We start from the raw sequence: 26439 nt of genomic DNA, 5'->3' as shown, positions 1-26439 counted from the left end.
GTGCACAGGTTCTTTTGGATTGGTGTTTCAGGGTTCTTAGGGTATAATCCCAGCAGTGGAATTGCTGGGTCAAAGGGCAGTTCCATTTTTAGATTTCTGAGGAAATTCCATACTGTTTTCCACAGTGGCCTCACCAGTCTGCATTCCCACCAACAGTGCACTAGGGTTTCCTTTGCTCAGCATCCTCTCCAACATTTGTTTGTGGATTTGTTGATGTTGGCCACTCTGACTGGTGTGAGATGGTGCCTCATTGTGGTTTTAATTTGCATCTCTCTGATGGCTAGTGATGCTGAGCATCTTTTCATATGTCTCTGGGCCCTCTGTATGTCTTCCTTGGAGAAGTGTCTGTTCAAGTCCTTTGCCCATTTTTTAATTGGGTTGTTTGTCTTCCTGGAGTGCAGTCATGTGAGTTGTTTATATATTTTGGAGATCAGGCCCTTGTCTGAGGTATCATTAGCAAATATGTTTTCCCATACTGTTGGTTCTCTTTGTAATTTGGTGCTGTTTTCTTTAGCCATGCAGAAGCTTTTTATTTTGATGAGGTCCCATTTGTTTACTCTTTCCTTTATGTCCCTTGCTTTAGGGGACATGTCTGTGAGGATGTTGCTGCGTGGAATGTCTGAGATTTTCCTGCCAATTTTTCCTCGAGGACTTTTATGGTGTTACGACTTATATTTAAGTCTTTTATCCACCTTGAATTTTTTTTTGTGTATGGCGTAAGTTGGTGATCGAGTTTCATTTTTTTGTACGTAGCTGTCCAGATCTCCCAACACCATCTGTTAAGAGGTTGTTTTTGCTCCATTTTATGCTCCTGCCTCCTTTGTCAAATATCAATTGACCGTAAAGACTTGAGTTTATTCCTGGGCTCTCTGTTCTGTTCCATTGGTCTATGTGCCTGTTTTTATGCCACTACCAGGCTGTTTAGATTACAGTGGCCTTGTAATACAGTTGGATATCAGGTATTGTGATCCCTCCTGCTTTGTTCTTCTTTCTCAAAATTGCTGCAGCTATTCGGGGTCGTTTATGGTTCCATATGAATTTCTGAAATGTTTCTTCTATATCTATGAAATATGTCATGGGTACTCTAATAGGGATTGCATTGAATCTATAAATTGCTTTGGGGAGTATGGCCATTTTGATGATGTTAATTCTTCCAATCCATGAGCATGGTACATGCTTCCATTTGTTTGTGTCTTCCTTCATTTCTTTCTTCAGTGTTGTGTAGTTTTCTGAGGACAGGTCTTTTACCTCCTTGGTTAGGTTTATTCCTAGGTACTGTATTCTTCTTGTTGCTATATCAATTGGCAATTTTTTCCTGATTTCTGTTTCTGCTGTTTCGTTGTTGGTATACAGGAATGCCTTTGATTTCTGAGTATTGACTTTGTATCTGGCTGTTTTGCCAAATTCATTTATTAGGTCAAGTAGTTTTTTGGTGGAGTCTATAGGATTTTCCATGTACACTATCATGTCATCTGCAAACAGTGACAGTTTCATGTCCTCCTTTCCAATTTGGATGCCTTTTATTTCTTTTTCTTGTCTGATTGCTGTGGCTAGGACTTCCAATACTATGTTGAATAGGAGTGGTGAGAGAGGGCATCCTTGTCTTGTTCCTGATCTTAGTGGGAAAGCTCTAAGTTTTTGTCCATTGAGTATGATGTTGGCTGTAGGTCTCTCATATATGGCCTTTATTATGCTGAGGAATGCTCCCTCTATTCCCACTTTGCTGAGTGTTTTTATCAGAAATGGGTGCTGTACCTTATCAAATGCTTTTGCTGCATCTATTGATATGATCATGTGATTTTTGTCTTTGCAGTTATTGATGTGATGTATTATGTTTATTGATTTGCAAATATTGTACCATCCTTGCATCCCTGGGATGAATCCCACTTAGTCATGGTGGATGATCTTTTGAATGTATTGCTGGTTGCGGTTTGCCAATATTTTGTTGAGAATTTTAGCGTCTATGTTCATCAGAGATATTGGCCTGAAGTTTTCTTTCTTCGTTGTGTCTTTATCTGGTTTGGGGATTAGGATGATGCTGGCTTCATAAAACGAGTTTGGGAGTCTTCCATCAGTTTGGATTTTTTCCAATAGTCTGTGAAGGATAGGGGTTAGCTCTTCCTTAAATGCTTTGTAGAATTCTCCTGTGAAACCATCTGGTCCAGGGCTTTTGTGTGTTGGGAGATTTTTGATGACTGCTTCAATTTCGTCTGCTGTTATTGGTCTGTTCAGGTTTTCTGCTTCTTCTTCATTCAGTTTTGGAAGATTATATTTTTCTAGAAATGTGTCCATTTCACCTAGGTTTTCAAATCTCTTGGCATACAGTTCTTTGTAGTAATTTCTTACAATCCTTTGTATTTCTGTGGTATGAGTTGTAATCTCTCCTCTTTCATATCTAATTGTGTTTATTTTGATCCTCTCTCTTTTTTTCTTGATGAGCCTACTTAAAGTCTTGTCGATTTTCTTTATCTTTTCAAAGAACCAGCTCCTGGATTCATTGATCCTTAGAATTGTGCTTTTAGTCTCTGTGTCATTTAGTTCTGCTCTGATCTTGGTTATTTCCTTCCTTCTGCTTGCTCTGGGCTGTCTTTGTTGTTGTTCCTTGAGTTCTTGTAGGCGTAGGGTTAGGTTGTTTGTTTGAAATGTTTCTATCTTTTTAAGGTAGGCCTGTATTGCTATGAACTTCCCTCTCAGGACTGCCTTTGCTGTATCCCATAGGTTTTGGGTTGTTGTGAGTTCATTTTCATTTGTTTCCAGAAAGTTTTTGATTTCTTCCCTAATCTCGTTCTTGACCCATTGATTGTTTAATAGCATGCTATTCAGTCTCCATGATTTTGAGTGTTTTGGGTTTTTTCCTTTGGGGTTGGTTTCTAGTTTCAGCCCCTTGTGGTCAGAGAAAATGCTTGATATGATTTCAATTTTCTTGAATTTGTTGAGGCTTGCTTTGTGTCCTATCATGTGGTCTATCTTTGAAAAAGTTCCATGTACACTTGAAAAGAATGTGTATTTTGCTTCTTTGGGATGAAAATGTCTATATATATCAGTTAAGTCCATTTCCTCTAGGGTATTGTTAAGTGACACAATATCCTTGTTGATATTTTGTCTGGAACCTGTCCATTTTTGACAGTGGGGTGTTAAAGTCCCCTACTATAATTGTGTTGCTGTCAATATCTTTCTTGAAGTCCTCCAAGATTTTTTTAATGTATTTGGGTGCTCCTATGTTGGGTGCATATATATTTACAATGTTTATATCTTCTTGGTGTATTCTTCCGTTGAGTATTATGAAGTGACCTTCTGGGTCTCTGTTTATGGCCCTTCTTTGGAAGTCTATTTTGACTGGTATGAGTATTGCTACCCCTGCTTTTTTTTTCTTGTCCGTTTGCTTGGAAAATTTGTTCCCAGCCCTTCACTTTCAGTCTGTATAAGTCTTTTGTCCTGAGATGGGTCTCTTGTAGGCAGCATATGTTGTGGGTCATGTTTTCTTATCCATTCACCTATTCTATGTCTTTTGATTGGAGCATTTAATCCATTTACATTTAAGGTTATTATCCATAGGAAGTTATTCATTGCCTTTATTCCTACCTGTGTTCCTCTGTCTTTCTCTTTTCCTTCCTTTCCTTAAAGCAGTCCCTTTAGCACCTCTTGCAGAGGTGGCTTGGTGGAAGTGTATTCTTTTAGACTTCTTTTGTCTGGGAAACTCTTTATTTGGCCTTCTATCTTGATTGAGAGCCTTGCTGGGTAAAGTAGTCTTGGTTGCAGACCTCTGGTTCTCATTACTTGGAATATTTTTTGTCATTCTCTTCTGGCTTGGAGCGTTTCCATTGAGAAGTCAGTTGCTAACCTTATAGGGGCTCCCTTGTACATTACTTCCTTTTTCTCCCTTGCTGCTTTTAAGATCCTCTCTTTGTCTTGGAATTTTGCCATTTTAATTATGATGTGTCTTGCAGTGGGTCTATTTGGGTTCCTCTTGCTTTGGGACTCTCTGTGTTTCCTAGATTCGTGTGCCTTTTTCTCTCCTCAGTTAGGGAAATTTTCCATCATTACTTTTTCAAACAGGTTTTCTATCCCTTGCTCTTCTTCTTCTCCTTCTGGTATTCCTATTATACGGATATTGTTACGTTTCATGTTGTCCTGCATTTCCCTTATTGCCTCTTCATTCTTTCTGAGCCTCTTTTCCTTTTCTTGCTCTTTCTAGGTGTTTTTTTCTACTTTGTCCTCCAGCTCGCTGATCCGATCCTCTGCTTCATCAAGTCTGCTTTTCATTCCTTCTACTGTGTTCTTCAATTCAGAAATTGTAATCTTCATTTCCTCTTGGCTCTTTTGATAGTTTCTATTTCCTTTTTCATGTTGATATAGTTTGCAGTGAGTTCATTGTAGTTTCCCTGTAGCTTCTGGTAGTTCTCTTTGAGCTCAGAGAGCTCAGTGAGCTTCATGATAACCATTGCTTTGAACTCAGTATCTGATAGTTGACTTGCCTCTTTTTCAGTTAGCATTCTTTCTGAGACTTCCTCCTTTCCTTTCATTTGGGAATTGTTTCTTTGTCTTCCCATTGTACTCCTCAATTCTTAAACTAGAACAATGATTGAAAATAAATGTTTTATTGTGGTTGCCCACTCTTTGTACTGTATTAGCCCTAGACTACCTACTTACAGACTTATTTTATAAGAAGGAAGCAGATAAATAAAGCCATCTATTAAGACACTTATTTGAAGATATCTATTTTATTGTATGGACTTATAATAATTATATATAACAGATATAATATATAGATCTCTATCATCCATACGGTAATAGAACTTAGCCCTGAATCGCTAGTGCATGTCCTTTTTCAGGCTGTGACTACATCCTTTGCTGCATCTTCTTTCACAATGTATGTAATTTAGTTTTTCAGGTTATCATTTTACATCCCTGGTTCTGGCTCTTCCCTTTCACGTCTACATCCTGGTTCCTGATTCTTTTCTTTGTTGTGTATCCCAGGAGTAACAAAAACCACTGAACAAAATGGTATTGATAGATAATATGTCATTAGAAATTACTAAGTAGTTTTCCCCTATAAAAATAGCATGGCCCTAAGCCCAGAGTAAACTGCACAAATTTTAAATATACAGCTCCCATGACAAGCCTTCTTTTAACTTCTCCACATTCCAAAGGAATAATGAGAAGACAAAAAGGGAGAGGCCCCACAAATTTTAGAATATTATCTAAATGAAGTTTCTGTAACTTTTTATCTTAAATTTTAAGCCTATGAGCAAAATTAAAGTATTATATAAAATGAAACCCATACACTATTTACCTGAAGTTACCAGTTGTTAATGTTTTGTCACAATTGCTTTTGCCGTCTCCTCTTCTCAATGTTTTCTGAGTCATGTGAAAGTGAGCCACAGAGTCAGGACTCATCATCCTTAATTCCCTCAGCATGCATCTCCTGGGACAAAGACATTCTTCTACTTCAATTAGTAACAGTATCTTACCCAAGGAATTTAATATTAATTCAATATTGTCTAATATTCAATCTATATTTAAATTTCTAACTTGTTCCAATTTTTTTATATTCTTCCCTATCTCTGCCTCATCCTGGATCCAATCAGGGATCATACACTCCAATGGTTTGACATCTGTTTAGACTCCTATAATCTAATCAGTTTCCTTGAATTTTCTTCCTTTCATGAATGACATTTTTGAAGAGTACAGATGTGGTGATTAATTTTGTGTCAACTTAACTGGGCCACTCGATGCCCAAATATATGGTTAAACATTAATTCTGGATGTGTCTGTGAGGGTATTTCTGGAAGATAGTACCATTTGAATCAATAAACTGAGTAAAGCAGGTATCCTTCTTAGTGTATGTGGGCTCATCCAATCCACTGAGGACCTTCATGAATAGGAAAAAAAAACAAAGGCCTAGAAAGGTTGAAACCACTCTGCCTGACTGTTGAGCTGAGACAGCGATCTTCACCTGCCCTCAGTGCTCAGGTTCTTAGGCCCTGAGACTTGGAGTGGAATCAACACCATCAGTTGTCTGGATTTCAGGCCTTCAAGCTACACCACCTATCTTCCTGGGTCTCCAGCATGCAAATGGTAGATTAGGGGACTTCTCAGCCTCCACACTTGTGAGAGCCAACCCCCTACAATAAATCATATTCATATATATATGTATATATTTCCTTTCTGCTGAAGAATCTTGATTAATACACCAAGTAAATTGTCTTACAGAATTTATAAAATGCCTCATAATCTGAATTTGAGAAATGATGCTTTCTCTCACAATTAAACATTTTGGTTATGTTAAACATTTTGGAAAGAGTGCCACATAGTAGATGTTATTCGAGATTCCATTGTTAGAACTAGAGTTGTCTCCTTGTGCAAATAAATAATAAGCCAACATGAAAAACGGTATCTGCCTATATGATAACAAGCAATCACATTTTAAAATAAAGATTAGAAAGAGCACATATTTTCTACCTGTCACTTTCTATTGGCAGTAGAAATCAAAGGGTATAATGGCCCTAAGACTTTCTACTTGGCATAAAGAGTCAAAGAGCACAACCTACACATTAAAAATAAAAACGTCTCAAACTGTTTGAACACTTCAGTGTTTATTTCTAAGGGCTGGAATTACAAGGGACTTTCTCTATATTATTTTTTCAGTGTTTGAGTGTTTATAACAAGCAGATATGACTTCACTTATACAAGCAAGGAAAAATATTCCAAAGATTTTTCAGTGAGAAAATGTTTAAAGTAAAGACTTGGGGCTTCACATTTTCTTACAAGATCAAGCAGCACATGATTTCCATGGTCAGTTGTTCCATAGTGAAACAATCACTGGGCAATATTAACCCTTGAGTTTTAATGATGGTAAATGTCTTCAGTTTTTCTACAAGACTTTAATGGATTGCCTTTTAAGTGTTCATATTTGGGGGGAAAATTACAAACATTACAGAACAAAGGAACTATCATCAATTGATCCTCTGATATAAAAGAGAACCTTCCAATGCAGTCTTTTCCCTTTGATGTTTTTCCCGGTAAGCTTTTGTTTCATATTCAAATACATTCTGAATAGATGCAATTAACCTTAACAGTATGTATAGCTTTACAGCACTGTACTGACTTTGAGGTAAGTAACCTTACTGTGTAATTGAACTAAGTTTCTTTTTTTCCTCTCATTTCTGCTATGCGTCTACTGATTATTATAGGTATTATGTGTTTGGGAGCTTTCATCATCCTGTTGATTTACTGTTTCACTGTTTCAGCTGTCAAAGGCTTTTTGAGAAATGCCCGCTCATTTTTTATGATATTGTATTTGAGCAAAAATGATTACTCCCTAAGATTTGGCAGGCTGCAAATTCATATCATACTGAGGAGTGGAATCTAGTGAAGAAGAGGGAAATTTATTCTAAGCAGGACCATAATGTCTACCCTCCTGCATAAACAGCAAGGTAAATTTGATCTAATCAAATCGAAATATCTCTTCTTTCCATTCACTCCAATAATCTCTTCTGCCATGCCTAGAACTGTGATTTTCAAACTGTAAGTGGAACCCACTAATGGAAAATTTATTCTTAATGAACAAGAAGAGAAATGTCAGGAGTGTATCACATATAGTAAGGATTCCCACAGAAACTTTACTCTTACAAACTACTTCCCTATGCATATCATTTTAAAGCTGTAAATAAGTGTCACATTATGGTGTCTACAGTACCACTAGCCTATAGAAGTTCTATTTTCTTGATGTGAGAATAAGATGACTGACAGGAATTTAGCCAGTTGCACTTCACTCCTTCCTCCAGCTCTACATCATGTGCAGGACCCCGGCTGTGGTGGATAGACGGGGGTTTGAGTGCTGATTCTGAGACCTCAGGAAATCATTTCTCTCTCAAGACTCAGTTTCTTCATCTATAAAGTAACAATGTCTTTATCATGAAGACAAAATTTAACAAAGTATGTAATATGCTTAGCACAGGTCTAGCACATGATTGAGTTCCAGACATAAAAGTCCCAGTTATTGATTGTTATTTTGGTTTGAGTCTCTCAGTTTAACTATTTCAGATCACAACTAATTCACTTAATGCTACCAGAATATTGCAATGCTTCATCACATTTCTCATTTCAAAAATAAGTCAACTAGTAGAGATTAGTTTGGTAGTGGAAACTCATACTCATTGAGGCACCTACCCCAGCACATTAAGCCATATTGTTATCATGAAGTTACAAATTCATTAAATAGTATCTGTTAAATACTACATGTTATTTTTACAAACTTCCTCAGTTCTTATGAGTCTTGCCTGGAGATTGGGTTAAATAGTCCCCTCATGAACAGCCATCGATCAGAATCAATCACAGGTTATTCTCTCCATGGATTATGATTTCATAGCACTAAAAGAAACTTTGGCATTATTCAGTTCTCCATGCCCAGGGAGGAGTAGTAGCCTGATGCTTTCATGCCACTTGGCATCTATAGGCAAAACTTATTTGCTCACAGTCACATAAGAAACAGAAAAGAAATCTCAAGCATTGCAGTGAAGAAGAAATTGTAAATAGTAAAAGCAGTTCTTATTAGCTCTCATAAGTTTTCAGAAACTTGCATTCTGTTTAAGACTATGTGGTTAATATGGATTCAAACATGGTGAGTCAATGAGTTGTTTTTGATCATCTCTCTCAGACATAAGAAATTATATTTCAGGGTTCAGAATATGCAGATCAAAAATTCCAGCCAAGATGGAGGCATAGGGAGGCACCCTGTGCCTCCTTGTACAACCAAAAGAAAGACAACAACAAATTTAAAAACAAAAAAAAACCCCAGAACTGACAGAAAATCAAACTGTATAGAAGTCTGACAACCAAGGAATTAAAGAAGAAACATTCATCCAGACCAGTAGGAGTTGGGGGGCAGAGATGGGCAGCCAGGCAGAGAGGACTCGCACATGGCAGCAGCTGGCAAACCGGGTGGCACCACATTAACATTCGATAAACCGGGAGGAACAACTGGGGAACGAGACAGACTGCACAACCCAGGGTTCCAGCACAGGGAAATAAAGCCTCAAAATTTCTGACTGAAAAAACCTGTGAGGGTTCAGGCTACACAAGAAACTCCCAGGCTCACAAGAGAGTTCATTGGAGACATCCACAGGGTCCTAGAATGTACACAAAACCACCCACCCCAGGGAATCAGCACCAGAAGGGCCCAATTTGCTTGTGGGTAGTGGCAGTAGTGACTGAAAGTGGGGCAAGAGCTGAGCAAGTGACACGGTCCCCTCTTAGACCTCTCCCACACATACAGCACCACAGTGCAGTGAAGTGGGTTGCCCTGCCCTGGTGAATACCTAAGGCTCCATCCCTTACTACATAACATGCGTGCCAAGATGAAAAAAATGGCCCCAATGAAGAACAGATCAAAGTTCCAGAAAAAAATACAACTAAGTGATGAAGAGATAGGCAACCTATCAGATGCACAGTTCAAACCACTGGTAATCAGGATGCTAACAGAACTGGTTGAGCATAGTCGCAAAATAGAGGAAAAAAGGAAGGCTATGAAAAGTGAAATAAAGAAAAATATACAGGAAACCAACAGTGACCAGAAGGAAACCAGGACTCAAATCAATGATTTGGACCAGACGGAAGGAATAAACAGTCAATTAGAAGAGAGTGAAGAAACAAGAATTCAAAAACATGAGGAGAGGCTTAGGAATCTCCAGGGCAACTTTAAACGTTTTAACATCCGAATCATAGGGGTGCCAGAAGGAGAAGAGGAAGAGCAAGAAATTGAAAACTTAGTTGAAAAAATAATGAAGGAGAACTTCCCGAATCTGGCAAATGAAATAGATTTCCAGGAAGTCCAGGAAGCTCAGAGAGTCCCAAAGAAGTTGGACCCAAGGAAGCACACACCAAGCACATCATAATTACATTACCCAAGATTAAAGAGGAGCAACAGAAAAGGAGATATTTACCTACAATGGAGGTCCCATAAGACTCTCAGCTGATTTCTTTAAAGAAACCTTACAGGCAAGAAGGGACTGGAAAGAAGTATTCCAAGTCATGAAAGGTAAGGACCTACATCCAAAATTACACTATCCAGCAAAGCTATCATTTAGAATGGAAGGGCAGATAAAGTGCTTCCCAGATAAGACCAAGTTAAAGGAGTTCATCATTACGAAGCCCTTATTATATGAAATGTTAAAGGGACTTATCTAAGAAAAAGATTAAAAATATGAACAGCAAAATGCCAACAAACTCACAACTATTAACAATCTAACCTAAAAATAAAAAACCAAAAACAAACTAAAGCAAACAACTAGAACAGGATCAGAATCACAGATATGGAGATCACATGGAGGGTTATCAGAGGGGGAGGGGGAGAGAGGGGTAAAAGGTACAGGGAATAGGTAACATAATTGGTACATAGAAAATAGGGGGAGGTTAAGAATATTACAGGAAATGGAGAAGCCAAAGAACTTATATGTATGACCCATAGACTTTAACTAAAGTGGGGGAATGCGGGTGGGAGATGGTGTGCAGGGCAGAGGGGGATACAGGGAGGGAAATAGGACAACTGTAATAGCATAATCAATAAAATATATTTAAAAAAAGAAAATGCATATCAATGATTAAACACTGATGTTTATAAAAATTGGACTAATACTATAACTTACTCACTATGTTATCATATATCCCACATTCTACCCCAATTTACTTACAAAATGTTTAATACTAATGTACCACAGTGCTATTTAAGGGGAAAAGAAAGAAAAACCAGGGGTTGGCCATTAATAAGTGATCTTACTAAGTCATCCTTTGAGACAGGCCAGTAAGCTAGGATAAGTGGAATGGAGAAACTGAGACAAATAGATTAACAAACTGGCTGAGCAATTTACAGTCAGATGCAGAAGGTCACCTCCCTACAGATAACATCTAAGCCTCAGTTTTATTTCAGCTCCAGGGTCAGAAAAGCAGAAAAAACAGGTGGGTGACACCAGAAGCAACTGCAATGACTGAAGACCCCCTGCTGTGGCACTGACCAATCAGTAGAGAGCACATCCCTGAAAGAGCACACCTGGAAAACTGATGAATATTCTGTTGAAACCCTCCCCTGAGACCTCCCCTAAGATTCCCACCTGCAAGAGAGAGATAAAAGCCCTAAGACAATGGACCCAGCTCCCGCCCTCCCTCTGGGGAGCAGCCTGTGCCATTCCCTTCCCCTCTTCTTCTCTCTCTTCTTCTCCCACAAGCACAGCATCTCCTAAACTCTAAGGGTCCCCATAAGACTTGCAACCAGGGGAGTAATGAGCAGCAGCAGCTCATCGCAGGCTAATCCCCCGAACCTGTCCTCAAGGCACCCTTTTCTCTGACTTCCCAGTGAATTAAGGCAGCCCAGTCTAGGCTCTCTCCTCTTGCTTCTTCTACCCTAGGCCCTTCCTTGTCTCACTGTCCCCACGTCCTTCAATAAACATACCCTCATAGTCACCTGGACTCGTGCTCTGAAATTTTTCCTGCACAGAGTCAAGAACCCACATACTACCTGCTGGTCCTAGGCAGATTTGCTCAAGGCTAGGCCCCTGTCCAGTAACACCTTTAATCTCCCTTCACTCTTAGAGAGTTTGAGGATGAAGGGAAGGAAAATAATTAGTTAGCAGGGTTATTTCCTTTCCAGTAGCACAGTGAGCTATGGAAATACTGAAGTTAGAGTAACAAAGCTAGGGAATGTCTCCTGAGCTCTAAGGGAGGAAATGAGACAAAGGAGTGGGTTTCCCCAGCACACATATAGAACACTCCAACAGACTTAGTGTCTAAGCTGTTGTGGTCAGGGATACAGTGCATCCTAAAGGCTGTGTCAGTTTGGGCTCTCCAAGAAGCAGACATCAAGGTGTATCAAGATGGGATTAGGCACAGAAGAGATTTCTGGGGGAATGCCTGTAAAGGATAAAAGGGGGGCAGGCAGGAGTAGGCAGGGAAAGCCTTGAGAACATGAGCAGGTCTAATACGTATGAAAGGAGAGAGAATATGGAGATTGAGAAGGAAGACCTTCAGAAGGCTGCTATACAGTTCTGAGTAAGTCTTGGATAGGTAAATGGGGAGTCTTCTGTCAAACACTGACCAACAGAGGAGTTCCACGCAGGCAGGAATGAGCTGGCATTAGTACCCCGGACTGCTCAGACACTGGCTGGGAAGAGTGCAGAATAAGTATGTCTCAAACCAAAGTCATGGATCCAAAAGTGATAGCTGAGGCTGTCAATTGACTATGCCCCTCACAGTAAGTTCTTGTGAAGGAGACCTGAGTAGCAAGCTTCCCTGGTTGCTGGAGAAGCTACTTAAACTCCTGAGGTGTAATAAAAAATAAATACTTAGTCTTTGTCCCTGGTTCCTGGCATAGAACTCTTAAAATCATTGGAATTGCAAGTAATAAAAGCCTGGATTATATGCTAATGCAACAGATGACTCTGGGTAGGGGGCTCTAGGAAGCTTCAGGATGGGAGCTATTTGCCACAAAAATCAACCATGTGACTAGAGTATTACAATAAAAATAAAAATAAACAATAAAAATTTTTAAAATAAATTCTTGAACATTGAGGTTTGGGGAACTTACAAATTGGTGAGCACGTCAAGTTGCTGGGAAGGTGACCACCCATCTAGAGAGCTGTACAATATCCCCCTATATTTTGCCCTACGACTCTCTCTCATTGGACTGTTCCTGAGTTATATACTTTAAACTAAAACTGTAATCATAAGTATAGTGGTATCCATAGTTCTATAACTCATTCTAGTGAATTACTGAATCTGGAGGTAGAGAGAAGTCAGGAGACTCCAAATTTGTAATCAGCTGGGCAGAAATGTGAGTAGCTTGGGGACCCTACTTGTGGCTTGCTCCTAAAGTGGGAAAAGACTTAGGGGAATAAACCCTTAACTTGGGGCACCTGTGCTAACTCTGAGTCATTAGAGTCAGAACTGAATTGTAGTTACTTGGTGTTGGAATGACATTTGTGGGGGAAATAAACATACAACTCCTAATTATCCTGTGGACTGGCAGTTGAAACATCACCTCTTAGGATGGCCTTTCCTGCTCCCAAGACTAGCTCTGGCCCTGGATTTCCTTTATAATGCATATAAAGAGTAATCATCTGATAACTGCCTGTCCCATCAATTACACTATAAGCCTCATACGGGCTTGTCTTTTGTTGAGTAGTTTTTTGTCCCTATATTTTAAATTAAATATTCAGAGCTGTAGATCCTCTCTTACATTATAGGGTTGTTGTAAGGATTGAAAGAATTAGTACATATCATGTACTTTCACATACCAAGCATGACATGTGTTTGCTATTATTACTGTTCATCTTTAAGTCTCTGCAGTTCTCAGTGTAAAGTAAGCTACAAATACATTAGGGTAAACTGAATTTGTATGCACATTACGTTAAAGGTAACTGTTTAGTAAAATTCTACACTGTGGGTTCATTTTCAGAATGTATTTTGATTTCCTCCAAACAGCATCAAAAGGATCCAGGTGTGGTTACAGACAAGTATCTGAATACTCTGCCTATATTATGATCACAGGCAAGAGCCTATTGACAGGAATTGTATAAAGCGAGGTAAAAAAATCCCTTCTAGAAAAACCCATGTCTTAGTGTTACAGAGCAGAGGGGGGGGGTGGTTCACGATAAATTATTATAGAAAGGATTCCGCCTTTCTGTCTCTGGAGGTTCCTTCCCCCCACGCCCACCTGCTAGGTTCGAAATGCCCGCCGCCAGAGGAAAGACGTCTCTCAATGCCAGAGACTGGTGAAAAGGAAAGGAATTGTTTATTCAAAAGTTACACAAACTTAGAATAATGACCTAATGTCCTCAATAAGATACTAAAGTCCTCTAGAACACCCACAGATGCACAGTCCTTCCCTCTCCCTGTGCCCAGTCCGGGGTACCGTGTCTCAGGAAAAGAAGTAGAAGTCCGTGATTCAGGCTCCCGGCACCATCCGCTGTGTGGCTGCTGCGATCTCCAGTTAATCCAAAGCCATGCGGCACCTTCTCATGGCCCAGCAGCAAGAGTCCTTTCTCCCCTTTCTTCCTGGCAAAGTCTCTCCTGCTGCCTAAGCCGCGTGGCAAGAAGAAGCACTCCAAAACCTCGTGGTCCTCTTCCTTTCCCTCAGAATCGCGGGGTCTCTTTTCCCCACTTCAGAACCACATGGACCTCTATCTATCTACTTGCTTCAGAGCCTCGTGGTTCTCCCATTTACTTCAGAGCCGCGTGGTCTCTTCTTCTCTCCTAAAACCTTGTGGTCCTCCCCACTACTTTGAAGCCGCGTGGTCTCTCTTTCTATGGCTGCCGGGCCTAGGTTTAAATCCCAGTGCCCATCTTCCTTTGCAGCCCCATTTCTGACTCCTCCTACAGTCAGCTACACCTGCCAGCATCCCTGTATTCTTCCAGCTTTACTGGGCTGCCATAGTAAGTCTGGGCAGGTGTGGCCCCATGGCATGGAGCCAATCATCTCCACGCTCTCACGCAGGCCCTGTAACCAGGGGGAGTTACTTCCCAGTCCCATCCTGGGTGGAATTTGGTCCCATCCCCCTGGCTCAAAGCATGGCCACAGCTACTTAACACATCCATGAAACCAGTTAAAGGTTATAGATATGTTAAATGACTGTGCCAGGGGTTAGCTGCAAAGCTCTTGCTACCCAAAACAGCTCTGAATGGCCCTGTTCCATGTGTCCCATCCCCCCTGGCCCAGGCCTGTGGGGGTGAAGACATCCTACATACATTTTTCTAATATTTCCTGGACACCCTGAGTCCTGGACCCCATTACAAATCCCTTCTTGGGGCCCTCCTCTTGGCTGCACCCTGCTTCATTAGTCTTAGTTATCTAGATAAGAATAAGATGTTTACAAACAAGAAAAATATTGAAAGAAAGGTAAAAGATTATTTTGGATTAGAAATTTGTGGGAGCTTTTTTCTCTTTAAGTCTGTATAGATAGCTTATGATATTTAGGGACAAAAATGATCAACTAAAAATAATTTGGAAGCCAATATAAAATAGTAAATACTTATAATTATTTAAATCAAAATATAGCCAAAAAACTCAACTTTGCTTTGGAGTATTTTAGGTAATGATCCTCATGAAATCATTTTAAGAGACTGTCTTAATATGTCTTTACATTTATATGTAAGGAAGTGTTTTAAATCAGTATGTTTTTACAAGGCACAAACACTCCACTTTAGGGTCACAGCACAGTACGTGGTCAATAAACACGTTCACTGAATTTAAGGCCATCGGCACCCAATATTTTACTAGATATTTATTTGCTTTATGCATAAATATACAAAGCAAATATCCAATAAAATGATGCCAATATCCAGCAAAATATCCATGCATATATACAAACATGCACACACATACTAAAAAGAAACACTGAGAGGTTAGTATTAACTCATTATAAGTAGTGACAAACTGAGGCAAAAGTAGCTAAGCACCTTGTTGAAGTTCATAGAGCAAATAATGGCACAATCAGAACTCAAGTCCAAGTCTGCCTGGCATCAAAGCCGATGCTCTTGTGCCCACACTGAGGCTTACCTAATGAATACATGAACGGCTGTACACAAAACAAGGTCAAATTCCAACCCCTCATCATGTAATTAAGCTCATATTAAGAGTGAACAAATTAAGCCTGACTGTTAAACACTGATTTTTATCCCTCCTTTTCCTTAATTTTCCATCAGAAAATGAAATTGAAATTAATGAGCTTCTGTTATGGTATGGTACCTCTTACTCTGAGGGGGAAATGCAGCAATCTCGCATTGAAATCACCTGGATTATCTATCTCAACTAAGGTTAACCCTAAACTGAATATTAAATGACTGCTACTTACGAATTCTCCCCAAAGTTAAGAGATGAAAGAAAATCTGTTTATTGGTCATAAGGTTATCTACTGTTTCTTAGCAACCAGCATTTGTCTTTCAAGTAACTAGAAGTTGATGAAAAGGGGGAACTATAAATGAAACCATTCGGACAGTCCTAATTCACAAGCAATAATGTCTTTACAAACCATACTGTTGAGGCACAGCAGCTCATTCCATGAGGCAGAAAAAGAGAACCACTGACATTTTTGCATAATAAATGTTCCCCAAATACCAACTGTAGTCCCAGAACAAAGATCAAGAGTAAATAGTATCAGTCTGTTCCAATGAAGAGCACTTAGCATCAGGGACAGGAACATGCAGTCACTTCCTCTCCTGGTCTAACTCCTCTGGTCCTAGTGGCTAGTTTATCTGGCAGTTTTGTTTGGAGGCAGCATTTGGATCTACCGCCACAGCACTTGCCCTCTGCGCCCTTACCTAGCAGCTAAAGTGGAGATACCATTTAGGGCACCAAAGTTTAATACAGGAAGGAAAATTTTTTCATGCTTGTTAGAGTATGAGTTCTGAACATAACCTGGAAATTAGTAAGAAGCCATGGCAGTCTCTCCACACCCACGTCTGTCAAACCTGTAGCCAGTCACCAGAACCAGACTAGTGATCTTGAAAGAAATGGGGACTTAGAAAAGTATGTAAAGAACCGCAAACCGGCACCTTCAATTTGTGTCTTTTGTTGGGCTAACGCGGTTTCAATCTCTAACGATCAAGAAGGTGTCCCTCAGTGTGTCAGGGGATCTAGGATCCTGCCCTTCCCCGGACCCCTTCCGCCAAGACCTGCTGTGAAAACTTACAGTCTCTGGCTCGTGTGCTCTGGTCTATCCCGCGAAGGGCTCTCTGAAGTCGCCTCCAAACCTTGCCCGGGGCCTAGCAGCGGGCCCGGCTCTCGATGCTGCCCAGAGGTGTCCCGGGCCGGGCGGGAGGCGGAGGAGGAGCCGAGCCCCGAGCCCAACAGCCAACTGCGAGTGTACATCGTTCAGAGCCGCTGGGCCCCGGCTGCCGCCGCTGCGCCCCGGCTGCCGCCGCCGCAGGGGGGTTGCGAGCTGGGTTGCTTCTCGAGTCTCGAGATGCTATTCCAAAGTCCAGGGGCAGCGGCTTCAACAGCTGAGTTTCGATTTCATGCCCACAGCTGCACTCGCGCCGCCCCGGGGACTTCCCCATTTGTGCTCCACTGGGGCATCCCCGACCTTACTTCAGGCGACAGTTCAGGCCACCGCATCCCCGCCCCTCGCGGGGTGCTGAGTTGACTTGGCTGCGACAGGTGAGTCAGTTTAAAGTCTCACAAACAGCTTTAGAGGATAATAAAGGTGACTATTCTGTGATCAGTCACGAACATATTGCAAGACACTTTAGGGATTGTTTCGCAGGTAACCCGAATTTGAGATTACAGCTGGGTGTTTGAGACTATATATTAACCTTCAGATGTCAGAGATTAGGTCAATACTTTAACGTATCTAAACAAAAATTTGACTTGAGCAGTGATGACTGCTCTTTGATTATTGTGCAAGTACGTCCAAGTTAAAGGAAATGGAAACTGAAATCAAAAGCAGAGAAAACACAAAGCTGGAGAAACAAACTGAGGGGTAGGCAGAGATGTTCTCCAGGCAGCCTTGCCAAGTCGTTGACCAGATTTAGTAAAGAAATATTGGTTAAATATCTGCTCTGTGCAAGACATTGGGCAATGATTCAAGTACGATGTGGGGATTTTTTAAAATACCGATTTGTAAGATTCTGCTTCTGTAGGCACTGGGGTATTTTTAAAACACTCCCAAGTGATTCTAATGTGAACTGGATTTTTCACCACTGTCATTATGCTGGCTATACAAAGATGAGAGAAGGCTCTTCCCTCACAAAACCTGTGTTCCAGGGACAGATAAACAGATGCTGGTGCCACCATGAGATAAGTGAAATACCAAGTGGGTGCTCTGGGAAACTGGGGTTAGCCCTCTGAGTAGTTCAAGGAAAAGGGACGTTTGAGAATTAGCCATGGAAGCCATAGGAGTTCACCAGGAAGGAGAGGCAGTAACAGAGACTTGTGGCTTACATTGGCAACATCTATTCCTAACTCCAGATGGAGTGGTGTAGCTGGAGCACCCAAGACCCAGGCCAGTGAGCCATTTAGGAGCTGAATTGTCTTGCTATATTACAGTGCTTCGAACAGAGATACATGTTTGGTAGCTGTTGAGAGAATGAAATTGAAACATGATAAAGCAAATATTGGGGTAGGACAGAAGGGGAGAAGGTAGTGGCAGGAACACGGGAGAAAAGGAAGTCAGGGATTCCGTTGCACCCTAAGGCCTTAGAGCTCTATAAAGTAGGCCAGAGGTTCTCAAACTTTAATAAGCACTGGAACCACCTGGAGGGTATGTCTTAACAAACTCTGGGTCCTAACGTTTGAATTTTTGATTCAGTAGGTGTGGAGTGAGGCCCAAGGATTTGCATTTTTAACAAGATTCCAGGAGATGCTGCTGATGCCACAACCAACTTTTTTTTGTCTTTAAATTTATTTTTATTGTTGTTCAAGTACAGTTGTCTCCATTTTCACCTCACCATGGCCCCCTCCCCACCCATCCCTGCCTCCCACCCTCAAACCTACCTCTTTTGGCTTTGTCCATGTGTCCTTTATACATGTTCCTTGATGGACCTTCCCCTATCTTCCCCAATTATCCAATCCCTCCTCCCCTCTGATTACTGTCAGTTTGTTCTTTATTTTAATGTTTCTGGTTATATTTTGCCTGCCTTTTGACCCAGCAATACCACTGCTGGGATTACACTCTAAGAATCCCAAAACACCAATTCAAAAAAACCTATGCACCCCAATATTCATAGCACCATAATTTACAATAGCCAAGTGCTGGAAGCAACTTAAATGCCCACCAGTAAATGAGTGGATAAAAAAAAAAAAAACAAAACAACTATGGCACATTTATGCAATGGAATACTACGCAGCAGAAAGAAAGAAGGAACTCCTACCCTTTGTGATAGCATGGATGGAACTGGAGAGCATTATGCTAAGTGAAATAAGCCAGGTAGTGAACGACAAATACCATATGGTCTCACCTATAAGTGGAACCTAATCAACAACAACCTTTTAAGACCACTGCTATAAGCAATGTGTTTTTTCAGTAATACAGTTCTGTAATAATACCTATTTGAGAAAGCTAGCTCTACTAGCAATGTAAAAGAGAGATTGAAAATAAAGAGACTGAAATCTGAGAGATAAATTAAGAGTCTAGTTATTATAATCTAGGTAAGAAATACAGGTCTGAACTAAGGTAAATAGAAAGCAGGAAGCAAAATCAAGACATTCCAAGTGAAAGATTAACATGATTAGATTTAAAAACAACAACAACAACAACTAGATGCAAAGGAGTTCTGAGCACCAGAAGTCCAGAGAGAAGAGGACATAATTTATACAGTACATTGACCAAAGTTTGCCACATCATAGACACATGACCAAGCCAAGTCTCTTAATTTCTCAGAGGCCCAGTTTCCACAACTGTACAATGTGCAGTGGAGTTACATTACTTACTTTGTTGGGTATTTTGAGGAATAAAGACATAATCCATATTAGTAGTTCTTAGATAGAGTTGATTTTGTCTCCAGCAGACATTTGGCAATGCCTGCAAGCATTTTCTATTGTGAAACCTAGAAGTGGGTGGGGGGCAGGCTACTGGCATCCAGTGGGTAGAGACCAGGGATGCTGCAAAACATCTATAATGCATGGGACAGCCTCCACAACTGAGAATCATCCTGCGCCAAATATCAGAGGTGCTGAAGTTGAAAAATCCTGATCAGCATATAATATGCCTAGATTCGAGCCCCAGTAATTTAATGGTGCTGTTTTTATGGTGACTTTAAGGTTTTAGCTTTGTGATTGGATAGATGGCAGAACCATTAACCATTAACCAGGAGAAGAGTCAGATTTTGAGGGAAGGTGAAAGAGTTTGATTTGGAAACTGTTGGTTTAAAGGTACTACAGAGTGAGAAATGTAAAAAAAAAAAAAAAAAGTGGATCTGGTGTTCTTTCTGGAGGACATCTTCTTCAAAACCTTTACAGTGGGAAAATACCACTGGAAGTTTTGTTTCAGAGGAGAAAGCAATTGTTTTGATGGTTGAATTAAATTCAAAGTATGAGTATGGGAAAACCCAAGCTAGGGAGAAACTGATTATATTAAAGGATCTAGAAATAGTACTACTGACTTCAGGAATACACTTAGTTGACCATATTTATTTTGTAACACACCAAAGTTTCAAACATGAAGTAGAAATAGAGAATAATTGGCAAAATATGAATTGCTTATTCTGCTCATGTCTCATTTCACTATATTCTCAAAGTGTCAAAAAATGTAAATGTGATTTATTAGTGCAATAGACATCTACAGGCTCCTTTAGGCTGCTGGAAAGTGAGTTATATCACCCATTCTCTCACTTGGTGTGTGCATTGGTATGAGAACATGGCCTGGCCTTTTTCCAGGGTTGTCCTGGGGTGTATTTCTATACAGCAGTGGCTGGTGAAAAGAAGCAGCATGAGTGAGGAAGGTTCTGGATTTCCATCCCTGCTTGCACCAGAGTACTTTAATCAGCATCTCCTCTACACACTGAGCTGATGCCTGATTTTGTTTGAGCTTCCATGGTTTCAGAACTTTGAAGAACCACGCTACTAGACTATTACCTATATATTATATGGGATATGTGAAACACCTGCAGTCTAGTGGGATTGTTAAATTGCCTGAAATTTGGCCAATTAGAAATTTGTTTAGGTGTAGAGGTGTCCAATCCATGGCCCATGATGGCTATGAACGTAACCCGACACAAAATCATAAATTAACTTAAAACCTTTTTTTGTTCATCAGTTTTCATTAGTGTTTGTGTACTTAATGTGTGGCCCAGGACAAGTCTTCTTCCTCCAGTGTGTCCCAGAGACACCAAAAGGTTGGACACCCCTGGCAAGGAATGGTTTTCTTTTAAAATATAACTGCCTCTAGAAAATAATCATTTATTCATTCCTTTAGGCAAAGGAGTTTAATCTAGGAAAGAAAACATCTTGGTTGAAAAAGAGGGAAGCTAAATGGAAAGGAAAGAATTCAAAAAGATGTGCAAAGGAAAATGCAAAATGAAAAAGAAAGAAGTCCTGAAAATGACAATTCAGGACTATAATGGACAACTTTAGCTAGCCCAGTATAAGCTAAGATAAAATTAAATCAAAAAGAATCTTTACAGTTTGGTCTGAAGTTAACATATCCAAGTGTGTTTTATCTTCCAAAGAAGTAAATGGCAATATATACCTGAGTTGTAAATTAGTTGCCTTAGATTACTCCTTCATTTAGTATTAAATATGTGTAAAGACCCATAGACTCAACTTTTTCTTGTCATTAAGTATGTCAATGAAAAAATTCTGAAAAATTCTAAAATTCATGCTTTCTTAAATTTGATTCTGTAGTGAAGAGTTAAATTAATCCAATAGATTAAGGAGAGTAGTTATTTTAAAGCTCTTTTTTTCTCTTTTGACAAAGGAATAATGAAAACTCTCCTAATACTTGGCATTGTCACATTTTAAGTGTGTGTGCGTGCATATTTGTATCTTGACAATTTCATATTCTTTAGAAGTTCTTCAAATTTATATCATAAAATCATGGAATGCTACAATTATAGTCACCTTAAGTTCATGCAATAAATATTTAGTGAATGATAAGCATATACTACTCAACTCTGTCATACCTTGAAGTCAAAGGTGGGAACAGACAGAACTTTGTTATTCTAGATCCATGTTTAAGTTCCTCTAACTATCTAACTTTAGACATGGAAAAACAGAAACTTAGAAAGGTCAAGTGACTTGCCAGCATTGTGTAACAAATTAGTGGCAGAATCAGAACATGAATTGAGGTCTTCAGAGCCCAAGTCTAACTTTTTAAACATTTTGGAAGATGATTTTAACAAATACATCTTTTGACAAAATTCAGGGTTTAGAATGCTTTTCATGTATTATAAGTTTCCCAATGAGCAGCTGTGTGTTATTTTCCAAAACAGTATGTCAAGGTTTCTAAACCTATCAGAATCAACATTAATAAAACCCTTAACACTCCAATACTCATCTCTATAATTACATGATCAAATGATCTATACAGCAACAGTGCTTTATAGGACTTGTCAAATTTTCATAAATAGCAAACACTAATTTTGATTAGAATTTTTTTCTCAATTTATTTGTGTCTTCTTCAATTACTTTCTTTTTAATTGTATTTTTTTATTGTTATTCAATTAGAGTTGTGTGCCTTTTCTCCCCATCCCTCCACCCCACCCCAGCTGAACCCCCCTCCCACCCCCACTTCCACCCTCCCCCTTGATTTTGTCCATGTATCCTTTATAGTAGTTCCTATAATCCCCTCTCCTCACTGTCCCCTCCCCACTCCCCCCAGCCCATTGTTAGATTGGTCTTAACTTCAATGTCTCTGGTTATATTTTGTTTCCTTTATTCTTCCATTTATTATGTTCCAGTTAAAGGTGAGATAATATGGTATTTGTCCCTCACAACCTGGCTTATTTCACTTAACATAATGCTCTCCAGTTCCATCCATGCTGTTGCAAAGGGTATAAGCTCCTTCTTTTTCTCTGCTGAGTAGAATTTCATTGTGCAAATATACCATAGTTTTTGGATCCACTCGTTTGCTGATGGGCACTTAGGTTGCTTCCAGTACTTGGCTATTGTAAATTGTGCTGCTATGAACATTGGGGTGCACAGGTTCTTTTGGATTGGTGTTTCAGGGTTCTTAGGGTATAATCCCAGCAGTGGAATTGCTGGGTCAAAGGGCAGTTCCATTTTTAGTTTTCTGATGAAATTCCATCCTGTTTTCCACAGTGGCCTCACCAGTCTGCATTCCCACCAACAGTGCACGAGGGTTCCCTTTTCTCCGCATCCTCTCCAACATTTGTTTGGGGATTTGTTGATGTTGGCCACTCTGACTGGTGTGAGATGGTGCCTCATCGTGGTGGTTTTAATTTGCATCTCTCTGATGGCTAGTGATGCTGAGCATCTTTTCTTATGTCTCTGGGCCCTCTGTATGTCTTTCTTGGAGAAGTGTCTGTTCAAGTCCTTTGCCCATTTTTTAATTGGGTTGTTTGTCTTCCTGGAGTGCAGTCATGTGAGTTCTATATATATTTTGGAGATCAGGCCCTTGTCTGAGGTATCATTGGCAAATATGTTTTCCCATACTGTTGGTTCTCTTTGTAATTTGGTGCTGTTTTCTTTCGCCATGCAGAAGTTTTTTATTTTGATGAGGTCCCATTTGTTTATTCTTTCCTTTATGTCCCTTGCTTTAGGGGACATGTCTGTGAGGATGTTGCTGCATGGAATGTCTGAGATTTTCTTCCCAATGTTTTCCTGGAGGACTTTTATGGTGTTACAACTTATATTTAAGTCTTTTAACCATCTTGAGTTTATTTTCGTGTATGGCGTAAGTTGGTGATCGAGTTTGATTTTTTTGCACGTAGCTGTCCAGATCTCCCAACACCATCCATTGAAGAGGCTGTTTTTGCTCCATTTTATGCTCCTGCCTCCTTTGTCAAATATTAATTGACCGTAAAGACTTGAGTTTATTTCTGGGCTCTCTGTTCTGTTCCATTGGTCTATGTGCCTGTTTTTATGCCAGTACCAGGCTGTTTAGATTACAGTGGCCTTGTAATACAGTTGGATATCAGGTATTATGATTCCTCCTGGTTTGTTCTTCTTCCTCAAAATTGCTGCAGCTATTCGGGGTCGTTTATGGTTCCATATGAATTTCTGAAATGTTTGTTCTATATCTGTGAAATATGTCATGGGTACTCTAATAGGGATTGCATTGAATCTATAAATTGCTTTGGGGAGTATGGCCATTTTGATGATGTTAATTCTTCCAATCCATGAGCATGGTACATGCTTCCATTTGTTTGTGTCTTCCTTAATTTCTTTCTTCAGTGTTGTGTAGTTTTCTGAGGACAGGTCTTTTACCTCCTTGGTTAGGTTTATTCCTAGGTACTTTATTTTTCTTGTTGCTATATCAAGTGGGATTTTTTTCCTGATTTCTGTTTCTGCTGTTTCGTTGTTGGTATACAGGAATGCCTTTGATTTCTGAGTACTGACTTTGTATCCAGCTGTTTTGCCAAATTCATTTATTAGGTCGAGTAGTTTTTTGGTGGAGTCTATAGGACTTTTCATGTACACTATCATGTCATCTACAAACAGTGACAGTTTCATGTCCTCCTTTCCAATTTGGATGCCTTTTATTTCTTTTTCTTGTCTGATTGCTGGGGCTGGGACTTCCAATACTATGTAGAATAGGAGTGGTGAGAGAGGGCATCCTTGTCTTGTTCCTGATCTTAGTGGGAAAGCTCTAAGTTTTTGTCCATTGAGTGTGATGTTGGCTGTAGGTCTCTCATATATGGCCTTTATTATGTTGAGGAATGCTCCCTTTATTCCCACTTTGCTGAGTGTTTTTATCAGAAATGGGTGCTGTATCTTATCGAACGCTTTTTCCGCATCTATTGATATGATCATGTGATTTTTGTCTTTGCAGTTATTGATGTGATGTATTATGTTTATTGATTTGCAAATATTGTACCATCCTTGCATCCCTGGGATGAATCCCACTTGGTCATGGTGGATGATCTTTTTAATATATTGCTGGATGCGGTTTGCCAATATTTTGTTGAGAATTTTAGCGTCTATGTTCATCAGCGATATTGGCCTGAAGTTTTCTTTCTTCCTTGTGTCTTTATCTGGTTTGGGATTAGGATGATGCTGGCTTCATAAAACAGTTTGGGAGTCTTCCATCAGTTTGGATTTTTTCCAATAGTCTGTGAAGGATAGGGGTTAGCTCTTCCTTAAATGCTTTGTAGAATTCTCCTGTGAAACCATCTGGTCCAGGGCTTTTGTGTGTTGGGAGTTTTTTGATGACTGCTTCAATTTTGTCTGCTGTTATTGGTCTGTTCAGGTTTTCTGCTTCTTCTCCATTCAGTTTTGGAAGATTATATTTTTCTAGAAATGTGTCCATTTCACCTAGGTTTTCAAATTTCTTGGCATACAGTTCTTCGTAGTAATTTCTTACAATCCTTTGTATTTCTGTGGTATCAGTTGTAATCTCTCCTCTTTCATTTCTAATTGTGTTTATTTGGATCCTTTCTCTTTTTTTTTTTGATGAGCCTACTTAAGGGCTTGTTGATTTTATTTATCTTTTCAAAGAACCAGCTCCTGGATTCATTGATCCTTAGAATTGTCCTTTCAGTCTCTGTGTCATTTAACTCTGCTCTGATCTTGGTTATTTCCTTCCTTCTGCTTGCTCTGGGCTGTCTTTGTTGTTGTTCCTCGAGTTCTTGTAGGCGTAGGGTTAGGTTGTTTGTTTGAAATGTTTCTATCTTTTTAAGGTAGGCCTGCATCGCTATGAACTTCCCTCTCAGGACTGCCTTTGCTGTGTCTCATAGGTTTTGGGTTGTTGTGAGTTCATTTTCATTTGTTTCCAGAAAGTTTTTGATTTCTTCCCTAATCTCATTCTTGACCCATTCATTGTTTAATAGCATGCTATTCAGTCTCCATGATTTTGAGTGTTTGGGTTTTTTTCCTTTCGGGTTGGTGTCTAGTTTCAGTCCCTTGTGGTCAGAGAAAATGCTTGGTATAATTTCAAATTTCTTGAATTTGTTGAGGCTTGCTTTATGTCCTATCATGTGGTCTATCTTTGAAAATGTTCCACGTGCACTTGAAAAGAATGTGTATTTTGCTTCTTTGGGATGAAAAGCTCTCTAAATATCAGTTAAGTCCATTTCCTCTAGGGTATTGTGAAGTGACACAATATCCTTCTTGATATTTTGTTTGGAAGTTCTGTCCATTTTTGACAGTGGGGTGTTAAAATCCCCTACTAGAATTGTGTTGCTGTCAATATCTTTCTTGAAGTCCTCCAAGATTTTCTTTCTGTATTTGGGTGCTCCTATGTTGGGTGCATATATATTTACAATGTTTATGTCTTCTTGGTGGATTCTTCCTTTGAGTATTATGAAGTGACCTTCTGGGTCTCTCTTTATGGCCCTTCTTTGGAAGTCTATTTTGTCTGAGGTGAGTATTGCTACCCCTGCTTTTTTTTTCTTGTCCGTTTGCTTGGAAAATTTGTTCCCAGCCCTTCACTTTCAGTCTGTATAAGTCTTTTGTCCTGAGATGGGTCTCTTGTAGGCAGCATATGTGTGGGTCATGTTTTTTTTATCCATTCAGCTATTCTATGTCTTTTGATTGGAGCATTTAATCCATTTACGTTTAAGGTTATTATCGATAGGTAGTTATTCATTGCCGTTTTGTCCTACCTGTGTTCCTCTGTCTTTCTCTTTTCCTTCCTGTCCTTAAAGCAGTCCCTTTAGCATCTCTTGCATAGCTGGTTTGGTGGAGGTGTATTCTTTTAGACTTCTTTTGTCTGGGAAACTCTTTATTTGGCCTTCTATCTTGATTGAGAGCCTTGCTGGGTAAAGTAGTCTTGGTTGCAGGCCTCTGGTTCTCAGTACTTGGAATATTTTGTGCTATTCTCTTCTGGCTTGGAA

At 39.7% G+C, this 26439-nt stretch overlaps 1 protein-coding gene across 1 annotated transcript in view; it reads right to left on the bottom strand.

The window, feature by feature from the left end:
• Positions 1 to 16888, bottom strand: part of EPSTI1 (epithelial stromal interaction 1) — a 138992-nt gene extending 122104 nt beyond the window's left edge. Inside the window, exon 1 of the mRNA XM_024567395.3 lies at positions 16680 to 16888. Coding sequence (XP_024423163.2) covers positions 16680 to 16858 — 179 coding nt within the window. The 5' untranslated portion in view covers positions 16859 to 16888. The remainder of the gene's footprint in view (positions 1 to 16679) is intronic.
• Between the last annotated feature and the right edge of the window lie 9551 nt (positions 16889 to 26439).

This window comes from Desmodus rotundus, chromosome 13 (assembly GCF_022682495.2).
Source record: "Desmodus rotundus isolate HL8 chromosome 13, HLdesRot8A.1, whole genome shotgun sequence".
NCBI classification, from domain to species: Eukaryota; Metazoa; Chordata; class Mammalia; order Chiroptera; family Phyllostomidae; genus Desmodus; species Desmodus rotundus.
Note: the sequence above shows the minus strand (reverse complement) of the source record. Positions and strands in the feature narration are given on the sequence as shown.